This window comes from Coptis chinensis, chromosome 8 (assembly GCF_015680905.1).
Source record: "Coptis chinensis isolate HL-2020 chromosome 8, ASM1568090v1, whole genome shotgun sequence".
NCBI lineage: Eukaryota > Viridiplantae > Streptophyta > Magnoliopsida > Ranunculales > Ranunculaceae > Coptis > Coptis chinensis.
This window is the reverse complement of record NC_141463.1, coordinates 53,672,295-53,683,291: the sequence shown is the minus strand read 5'-3', so window position 1 is coordinate 53,683,291 and position 10,997 is coordinate 53,672,295. Positions and strand designations below refer to the sequence as shown.

The 10,997-nt window shown below is 35.1% G+C and overlaps 1 protein-coding gene and 1 long non-coding RNA gene across 8 annotated transcripts; both read left to right on the top strand.

Moving 5' to 3' along the window:
• The first annotated feature begins 2,037 nt into the window (after positions 1-2,037).
• LOC147481936 (uncharacterized) lies at positions 2,038-7,551 on the top strand. 7 transcript variants are annotated; one of them, XR_015204621.1, is made up of 8 exons: positions 2,038-2,221; positions 2,925-3,015; positions 3,379-3,427; positions 4,166-4,356; positions 4,553-4,991; positions 5,108-5,740; positions 5,856-5,902; positions 7,191-7,551. XR_015204621.1 is itself a non-coding variant. In XM_086577490.1 (7 exons), coding segments are annotated over exons 5-6 (627 nt in total). In that variant the 5' UTR covers positions 2,038-2,221; positions 2,925-3,015; positions 3,379-3,427; positions 4,166-4,356; positions 4,553-4,981; the 3' UTR covers positions 5,733-5,740; positions 7,191-7,551. The 7 variants fall into 7 exon arrangements, 4 of the variants coding, with proteins under 4 accessions (XP_086433616.1, XP_086433614.1, XP_086433615.1 ...); XR_015204620.1 differs by having other exon boundaries at positions 5,856-5,908; XR_015204622.1 differs by lacking the exon at positions 2,038-2,221 and adding an exon at positions 2,260-2,323.
• A 1,004-nt stretch (positions 7,552-8,555) lies between these two features.
• Positions 8,556-10,516, top strand: LOC147481935 (uncharacterized). Its single transcript, XR_015205707.1, has 2 exons — positions 8,556-9,832; positions 10,195-10,516. It is a non-coding gene; the product is annotated as an uncharacterized LOC147481935 (long non-coding RNA).
• Positions 10,517-10,997: the final 481 nt, after the last annotated feature.

Below are 10,997 nucleotides of genomic sequence, written 5' to 3'. Positions count from 1 at the left end.
CTTTCATTGAAATTATCGACATTCACATTACTACGTATGTTAGTCTATTTAAAATTTGTTTATTCTGTCCAAACATAAGTTTATGTATAAGTTATGATTTCTGTCGAATCAATTAGGTTCTGTTTTTATTCACGAGTAACAGTTGAAACAAACTTTTATTGGGGGTTTAATTGTTTGAATGGGTTGATTTTTATTTGATTGATTGTATTGGATTGTGTTGTGTGAACCGTCGATTTGAATTCTTTGAAACTGTTGGTTTGTTTGGGATGTGAAATTTGATCGGTTGGTTGTTGGTTAGATGTGATACGTGGGTTAATATTTAGGGGGTGTTGTTGAAGCTCTGAAGGGGTGTCAATGGAGAGTTTTGGAAAAACTTTATTTGGTTGTTTTCTGTTTAATTAAAGTTGTAGGGTTTTTTATTTGGATTAAAATCGATGGGTTTATGGTGGCTAAAGTTTGGTGTTTGATGGTAGCTGATCGGTGGAAGCTTTGGGCAGGGCAGTAATGGAGTCGAACTCGTTTTGGGATGTGAGGGGAATTGAATTTTGGTTATGTCTAGAGGTTGGGTTTTTGTTAACTGTTTCGGTGGTGGTGAGTGGGATTTGTGGTGGTTAATTCGGTGGTGGTGTGAGCTGTTGAGGAAGAAGAAGGAGACTACGATCTAGTGCTTCAGGGCTTCTATTTCTTTTAGTTTGGCTTGGGCCGAATTAGAATTGGTGGGCTTGAGTTTGTTTTTAAGTTATAATATTGTTGGGCTTAAGTTTTGTTTGAGTTGGGCTTGGGCCGAAATATAAACATGTGGGCTTAAGTTTTGTTTAAGATGGGCTTTGGGTGAGAGTTTGTTTTTGGGCCGAATATGTGCTTGGTTTGGAATCGAGTTTTCACATAGTTAGGGTCAGATTCAAACTCTTGACAAAACATGAAAATGTGTTTCTGAGTCTTCTTTCCAACTCAATTGGCCTCATCGCATTCCGAGGTCTGTGGAGGTAGATATGGTGTCTGGAAGTTTGGTTGGCATAAAACAGTGTGTCATAAATCAGTTTCTGCGCACTGTGTTCAAGTCCAGTTTTAATTTAGTTTGAGTTTGAACTAGATTTTTATGAAAACATAAAAGAGTAAGATCTGGAAGTCTGCTTTCTATTACAATTGGCTTTATCACATTCCAAGGCCTGTGGAATTAATTATGGTGTCTGGAAGTTTGACTGGCAGAAAACAGTGCCTCAGAAATCAGTTTCTGCGTACTGTGTTCGAGCTTAGTTTTCGAACATTTACATTGAGATTGAGTATTTTTGTAAAACATAAGAAAGTAAGTTATGTGTGTTAGCTTTTCAACGCAAAAAGCCTCGATGCATTTGGACACCTGTGGAAAGCGTTGTGTCATTCAGAATATAATCCGTCAGAAATCTATTTTGCTGAAAATTAGAATTTTTACCAAGTTTGAACTAGATAGAATGACATTGGGACTTTGAGTTCTACATGAAAAAATAAATATATTTATCCTAGTTTTTAAATAATCAAGTGGTGTATCATTTGGATGGCTATAGGAAACGTTATTGTTTTGGCAAGTTACCTAGATAACCTACCATATTTTCTTTTTAGGGGAGCTCTAGTTAACTTTTCTTATTTTAATGAGATAAATTATTTTACTTAGACATACGAGTGTCTTGAATCTTGATTGCTTAATTTTACACACTACACCATAACAAGGATTTTCTAACAATTGAAATTTCTTATTTGTAACACATATACATCCTTTACTAAATTAATAACAATTAGAATTCTGTTACAAAATTACTTAACCGTTATTAAATTATCCGAATTATTTTGTAATGTTTATTGAAATATTAACTAACCAAAATTCTATAACAACGAAATCTTTTGAATCGAATTTGTGAACACACTGACGTGGCACTCATCAGGCAGGGGGTGCGTGTGTATTGGTCAAAGAAGTACTGAAAATCAAGGTCTCTCTGCTTGCCACGTCAGTGTGTTCACAAATTCGGTTCAAAAGTGTGAGTTGGTGTAGAAACACTCGTTAACTAAGGGATGGACAACTGTGACCGATGTTAAATTCTAAATAGAAAAATTGAGACAATTAAAAAAGCATAATGAAAACAGGGTGAAAATTTTAGCGGGATTGTTTTCAATTAGGTCAAGTGGTCAACTAGAGTAAGAAAAGAGTTAACAAAAGGGGAAAAGACGAAAAGTGCTCGCTGATGAGGTCTTTCTTCTTCCTTTTCTTCTCTTTATTTCTGAATTTTAGTTGGTTTGGTACCCAAAAGGACCAACCAGTCCTAATTTCTACTTAATATCTTTCTCTTGGGTGAGTGGGTTGCGTCTCCTTTTCCTCGAGACTCTAAGGGATGGGTTTCTCATTTTCCCTTTTGCATCTCTCAGTTTGGTTTTTCTGTAATCATTTTGATATGTTGGATTTGGGGGTTAGGGTTTGAAAGACGTGCTGAGAAATTGAATTTCTTGTTGGGTTTAGTTATGTCGGGTTTGGCATGAAACCCTTAGAATTGTGTTGGTACATTACAAAATTTTCAATTAATTGCTTGAAACCTTTCTTGAAACCTTTTGTTTTAATTATAGTTTCTGTTTCTATTTATTACTTCTTGAAAGTTGGATTCTTTTGTGAGTTTTCTAGTGTGGGTAACTGTTAAAATTAGTTAAAAGTGGTGCTAGTTGTTTATGTAGCTCTACATTTAGAGTTATGAAATATTGAATTTGTGATGAATCTACAGTAAGAAAGAAAATGTTTAAGTGTTAAAAAACTTATTTTGGATTAAGAAGCTGGATCTTGCTTATTGGACGTAACTCGAAGTTTTTCGTTTCTTCTACCATATAATCTATTCTTTACTGTTACAAAAGGATATACTCTGAAATTCTGCTATGTGATTGAGTATCTTCGTTATATTTTCCAGTTGGTGTCCGAAAACCTCGAAAACTTGCTGGGAGCTTCAGTCTACCTATTGTAGGAATTCATCACATGGAAGCACATGCTCTTGTTGCCAGGTATTTAATTTTGATCTCCATGTAAGATCATCTACTCTTTTACATGAATTTAACATGGAAAGGACATCACATCATAACTATATTGGACTATAATGTAGATCACATGAAAGGTCTTGCTTGTAGATATCTCCAAGTTGAATTGAAATTACTTCAAGTAAATAGTTATCCAAGGCTGGAAACTTCTTATGAAGGATTATTTGCAAAATTGTAGTTTTCTAATTCGTGTTTCTCTCCCTAGTTTGTCATTACTCATATGTGGGATTTTTCGTTTATTGTTTATGAATTGAGAGCAAAGCATGGTAAATCATTTTTTAAATTTCCATCTGCCATTGTCACAAAAAGCTAAATTAAAATTTGTATCAGGTTAGTTGAGAGGAAGCTGCAATTTCCGTCTTGACCCTTCTGATTTCAGGTGCGTAAATGTACACCTTTGTATTTACTCGTATTCGTTGCATGTATCCATCACCAAATGCCACTTCGCTGACCATTTCTACTAAAATTTTCTTTTGACAAAGGAAATAAGAAAGTTATTTAACATAGACGCAAATTCCTTAATGTGAAGGTTTTGATGGATAACTTGTGTTTCGAGCCTGTACATGAATTTATGAGTGAACTTGTGTCATGAAGAATGTTGATTTGGGGATTTATGCAATCTCCATTAGAATGACCAGTCTGGGAGTTTGTTCTGATTCACATTTATGGGGGAATAATTTGTGCATAGTGTTGAGTGTTGACTATTAGTGTTCCTTTGAGAAAGAAATAGGCAACTGCAATATTTTGGAGCAAAAGTGACTAAATGGGGGTGTCCATTACCTGCAATCGCTCGTCTGGGAAAAAATTTCTCTGCAAGTTGCCTTCAATTCTTATACTTGTAGAACCTATTTATAAGTGTTTTTAATGGATGTAGGGAGCTAACCATCTCTATATCTGATGAATCGATAATCATATAATTTAACGAAAGATATGTTCTTACAATCTTACCATAAACACTCCTTTACGAATTCCAGCCCGAGTTATTAATGAAACTGTAGCAAATTTTGGCTGATTAGGCTAGTAGCTTATAAGTAGGAAGTTATTATGCTTTTCTATACTATTGTGAAGCTCATTCTGGCATGAAGCTGGCATATAATATCTACTGTTTAATCCTTAGGTGGACATAACCTCCTTGTTCTTGCACGTGACCTTGGTAATTATGTACAACTTGGGACTACAATAGATGATGCAATTGGTGAGGCATATGATAAGACAGCGAGATGGCTTGGCCTTGACATGAGAAAGGGTGGTGGCTCGGCTTTAGAGCAGCTTGCTCGTGAAGGAAACTCACAATCAATAAAATTCTCAGTAAGTTGTGTCTTGAGACGTCCTTTTTTACTTGTCTTTGTTGATTATGATCGTCCAAGACCTCACAATTGCTTTTGCCTGTTAATGGTTGCATTGTGGTGCCAACTTGTTCCCCTTCAATTACTTGGAATTGTAAAAGTTCATATGTTTTCGTAATTCTGGTCGGATGTAACCTCAGAATTGATCTGCTTTTCAGGTTCCAATGAAACAACATAAGGATTGTAATTTCTCTTATGCTGGTTTGAAGACTCAAGCAAGGTTGGCCATCGAAGCCAAAAATATGTAAGTAGAAGGCTTTTATTTCTGTGCAATAGTACATTAAGCATTAACCTTCCTACTTCATTTTGGGTAGTGAGCCTAATTCACTTCTTTTATCTTTCTTTTTGGTACTGTGCATTCTTTTTGTATTCTATGTTATTTGGTCACAGTAGAGGACTTGCTTTTCTTTTGAAGGCAGTTTTTGTTCAAATACTGTAAATGCTTTTCTCTCATTCATTCTTTTTTCTTTTTCAATGTAACCTCCTGTTGTGTCTCGCTTTCTTCCATTTATAATGACACCATTGTCCCCTGCCCAACATGCTCTTGTGGCTGCGAGAACAATATAACTCAGCTGGGAAGCTGTGTGATGTAAGACTGTAAGTTCACTTATAAGTTTTCGTTTTCTGTTCCACCAGTGCACATGTTACACTCTTTCTTGTTTTCTGAACTTGAAGTTGATTTACCAATAATTACTTTCCTGTTTGTTTTGAAGGCCAAATTCTACAATGATTTGCTCATGCAAGATGGGTCTTCATGGGGAAGAAGTCGTTTCCATGACTGTTGAAGGTCCACCACCTCCTGGAGAATCTAGGGCGAAAGCGGTCGGTGCAGGGGGTGTTATGATTGGACCGGGTTTGGGTCGTGCTGTCGGTACAGGTATTCCTACTGCTCCTTTAGTTCAAGCTCAACCTGGTTTATCTGGTCCCATTAGAGATATAGGTGGACTTGCTCCTGGTATGATGCAGCCTCAAATATCGAGGCCACCTATACCCAATATGATTGCCCCACCGATGAATTATCCTCGACCTCCTCCTGGACAAATGCCACCTAGCTATCCTGGACAACAGCCACAGCAGATGGGAAGAGGACCGCCACCACCTATGTTTCGACCTGGTGGACCTCCTAGGCCTTTTCAGATGCCGCCACAGCAGTTTGGACAATGGCCTATGCCTCCACCTCAGCAGATGATGAGAGAACCACCTCCTTCGCCTAGGCCCGGTATGCAGGGTCAGCAGCCACCTAGGCCTGGGATGCCTCCTCCTCCTGGTCAGGGGATTCTGGTGTTCCGTCCTGGTATGCCACCTCCACCACCTAATCAGCAGCAACATCAGCAGTAGTGATGATGGTATGTGCTTGCTACATTGTGTAGATGTCTCTTGCTTTTTTGTTTTTATGTTTATTGGATGGCTACTGTTTTTTTGCTACAACTATGTGCGCAAATATTCTTTTTAACCATGTAGTGCTATCCTGGGGAAGATGATGTGGCCATTGCTCGAGCAATTTTACTGTAAGGGTATTGAGCTTGATACCCATTCTGTATATTATGCATGTCCTTTCTGTAGAACTCACTACCATGATTTATATATTAGTATTTATTTTTATTATTTTGGGTATTATTATTTGGCATTGGGAATATCTGACCTGCTAACAGTAACCCTAGGATAATGCCCTACTAGTTTTGATCATTTAGAAAATGAGGTGGGAATGACCCTCCTAGAGTAGAACAGTATTGCTGTAGTGGAGGGCATCATCACAATTTGTTTATTTTGCATTGTGTTTGGGAACATTGAGCGATGTTTTTTCTTCCTTATTAGTCACTTGTGGTTTGTCTAAATGCACTCGTTGCACATTTTATTTCCCGGAACATGTTATTCTAAATGAAGTGCCAATAATGAAAGGAAAAATGATAAAGCTATCGAATGAGTTTTATGTTACTTTTCCTATCGAATGTTATATAGAGCTAGGGGTATGGTGCTTAGGTCTATGTAACAAGGCTAATTGATTTATTAGGAGTTAGGACCATGTTACAATGGTAGTATATTAATTAAGTTATTCTTAAACTTCGTTATAGATTTACGTTGAGATACCTTCCATGCAAAAGAACCTTCCAGTTGTTTTTGAATCTAAATCATTCAGTTAGTAAATTAGCCAAGTTACATTGACACAGATAGGTGTGTCTATATTTGACACGGATACAAAGTTACCGGCGTGGTGAAATATTTAAAAATATCACATACAATATGTGTCTGTTATGTGTCCAGCACAGGCACTTGGATACATATCCGACACGGATCTTTTTTTAAAAAAAATGTGGTGTGTCCATGTAACATAGTAAATTAGACATAAATACTATATAATTTAAAACAACTTAAATAAATTTATGTGATTGCTCCTCTGTGCATGGAGATTGTTTCATCTTTGTTACTTTTTTTTTAGTAATCCTTGTTTTATTATGAGCTAAGTATGATAAAAGTTCTATCATATTATTGTATGTATGCAAAGAGATGTAGCCTCTGCCTATTGAATTTCTCGAAGTACTGTCTGAAAATTTAAGCTTATATTGGTCATCCACACAAAAGTCAATTTATTTTCAGATAGGTTAGAACTTCTGGTGGCTTTAATTTCTAGGCCAGGAGAATTCTAGGTGTGACCGACCTCGTGGATGATGTATTTTCACCCTTGTTATATCTTTGAAGAGTGGAAAGTTGGTTCCTTGTGTTTTTAGTTTCTTGACTCTTGTAATCTTTTTATTGAATAATGTTCGATGTAGACTCATACTAACTTTGGATTTGCAGGCAATTGTAAACGAAGATGCATCTGGAGATGTCCTCACCATGCGCATTCAGATTCAACAACTCAAGGTACTGATGCCATTCTTGTTCTCTATCTCAGTTTGGAATGGATGCCAACTTTGGTATTCTCAAAGCGTGGAATCAGGGCTTCAAATAGTCAAGATTATTGATTAAAGTAATATGTTGTAAAAATTAGCTTAAATTAATCAGACACAATTGTAAGTCTAGCAATTTTTCTTGTAAATTGGTAATGCGTTTTTTAGCTTTAGATAAATGGTGTTGGACTGGCTCACATAGAAGTATATAAGTTCAATTGATAAGTTGAGTGGCGTGGGATACTACAATATATGATTTTTTTTTATTACACCTTTTCCTTGGATCATAATACATTGATTGGTTGGAAGGTTTTTGGCCAATGAAATGGGTAATGTGTAGTTTATAAGCTTGAAAATGTTTTGCATGCTAGAGGCTCTCAGTTGTGGACTTTTGTTTTGTTATATGCGTTTCTGTGTGCTTGAACTGTATTTTGAATCTGTTATTCTGGGAAGGACTGTTTCTGTGTGCTTGAACTGTATTTTGAATCTGTTATTCTGGGAAGGACTGAAGGGTGCCCAAAAAATTTCTTCTTGGGTATTCCTAATAATTTATTTTATGTCTAGCTAGTGATTCAGAATGATATTTGATATATCTTAGATTGGTGCACCAGTATAGGTGGCCTACATATAAAAGTGCCAGAGAAACCAATTATTATATTTTTATACAATGAAAATTTGTTAGTAACGGATACAGAAAATCAAAGTGATGCTTATATCCGTTACTAATAGATGATAAACAAATTTGGTAACCATTACTAATAAATTCTAACAGTTACGTATTTATTACTAAAATTAATTTCAATGACATTATAACCGTTAGTAAATTTTGTAGCGGATAATAAATGTTACAGATATCCGTTACTAATATTAGTTACGCTTTTGTGTCAATGCAAGATAACCGTTATTAATATTTTTTGTAACGGATGTATATCCGTTATAAATAGGCTGTTATGGTGTAGTGACATTTGTATTATATTCCAAGTACAATTGTTGCATATACATTAAATGTTAGTATAGATTTATGTTGTATTACGTGACATATTACATTAAAGTTTGTGTTTAATATATATATATATATATATATATATTATATAATTAAGGAATGAAAGGGAAATAAAGTGTGCAATTTTAAAGTATGCATTCTTATTGTTCTTTGACTTTGACTATATGGCTGATAAGAACTATGAATGGTTGATTCCAATTTTGAAAGATTTGGATACGTAGGCAATTTCGAGCAAAAATGCCACTATATTATATATTATATATTAATTTTTGTGATAACTATATGTGTATAATGTTAGTATTTAATTGTGTACGTGATTGTGGATGTTTGAATTGTATTTGATTGATGACCATTCATGTAGTGTTCAATGATATTTAAATGCGTGATTGATTTGCATTGATGCGTGAAAATAACTTTCTGCACGTGTGATGAATTGTTGTGCATGATTAATGCTAGTGCAATGATAAGTGAACTGAGAATAATATTTTCAAGGAGTTGACCACGCCTTTAGAACTCTCCACGCCTCAGGATTTGGTAATTATATATTATGACTTAAGATATCATGTGATAGGAAGGTATTCATTGAATGTGCCATGAATGACCTGTTAGTGTTATGACAGGTATTCTTTGAATGTGGCGGGAATAATCCAAGGTATTCATTGAATGTGTCATGAATAACTTGTTAGTGTTATGATGGACATTTTTTGAATGTGGCAGGAATTACCCAAAGTATTTATTGAATGTGCCATAAATGACCTATTAGTGTATGATGGGTATTCCTTGAATGTGGTGGGAATAATCTAAGATATTCATTGAATGTGCCATGAATGACATGAGATATTGAATGCTCATAAGAGGTTGTGATTATGCGTATGGAAAGCCCAGAGATGGCTGCGACTCACAAATTACGAGTTTGCAAGATGTAAATATGTCCCTGGAGGCGATATCTCCACTTGGGACATTTCTTGTAGTCGTACTCGATGTAAGAGAGGCACACGAGTATGTGTGATTTGGCAAATGTGTGAAGTACAAATTGTGGAATAGGAACTAAAGGTGAGGTCAGTAAATAAGTGATTAATAAACCAGATACATTGTGGAATTGAATGAACTAAAAGTATGTGAATTTGTGTGATGTTATGGATGTGAAGTGTGACTGTGAATAATATTAGTGAATGTTTGTGATCTTTTATATGATTGCGAAATGACTATAATTTGATATGTTATTACGAAAATATTAATGACTTGTGATAGTCTGAGATCTATGGTTATGCACGCAGAAATTTTATGATGTAATAATATCATGTGAATGACTACCCTTGATATAGGTATTATGATAACTGGTATTCCCCGAATATGCAGGACGAACCAGGTTGTATCAATTAGACTTAAATGTCTTAAATAAGGTTTGATTATGAATGAAAATTTGACTGGTTGAGATAAATCATTTTATTGTGATGTCTAACTCTATTTTGCAGGAGGATAGGATGTATTAATCTTTTATGTAAGGACGTAAATATCCTACCCTAAGATGACGTGCTGGCTTAAAGGTAGAGTATATCAAACTCATATTTAAATAAGTTATCATATGTGTATGTAATAAGTGAAAATTATATTGTGAGTTATTTTGGAAAGTGAGAATGATAAATATTGTTATATGAGATTTCTTGGAAATGTATATTGGGGGTTGAACTCTTACTTGGGAAGAAACTGTATGCCATTTTGAGAATACAGAACTAAATTGTCTTCCAAGTTGAAATGATTGTAATAGTATATTTATGGATTTGAAAGATTGAACATACTGCTATACTATTTTATATTTTTAGTCTTACTCATACCAGCAAATTCAAATTCAATTTGCTGACTCATGTTTGCTTTGTTTTGTAACGTGGGTGTGTTCTTTGAAATATAGATGGTGGAGTGGAGTGGATGAGGACACGTGATTTGGATTTGCTCTTGGAGTCTTCTGGTTTAAGTTTTTCTGAAGTGTACGGTTTTGTTTTGAGATAGATGTAATAGAGTTGGTTAGTTCTTTGTAGTTTAATAATGTGATTGAAAGATTGTCCATTTTGGTTTTAAATTTGATCTCAGATTTTAATATCGTAGTTGATAATATGTTATTAGGGTTTCGTTTTATCCTGGGTTTTCAGATGGTTGAATAGGGTGACGATTGAGATAATTATATCTTGAATAATTCCCTATTTTAAATTTTCTCTATTTAAATTTTCTTAAAATTTGGAGTGTGACAGAAAGACACAATTATCTCCGTGGTAAGTATTTAGTTAATATACGGCACGATTTCTACTATCCTTGGTATTCTATTTAGTTAGCCAATTTTGTGTGTCGCATTGGGTTATTTCTTTTTGTTTTGCACTATGCTCAAACAGTTGAACAGGCCTCATCACTTATGTGTTGTTCTTACTATGACTTATTTCAGTTATTTGCTCCTATGTGGCAGTGCGACATAGCATGTTTACACTCTTGCTCCATCTCTCCAATTCAGTTCCCCAATACTTATATTCTTTTAAACATCTAGAGGTTAGGCAGACCGCAACCTGCAAACCCTTGCATATGACCACTTCAGTCCTCCTCAACTATATTATTTGCAACAGTGGCTTTGAAGGACCTGTTGAGTACATTCCATTTATTCATTGATATCGGTGGATTTCGCAACATAATATAATCTGTATGTAACTAGTATCGAAAAACAGTAAT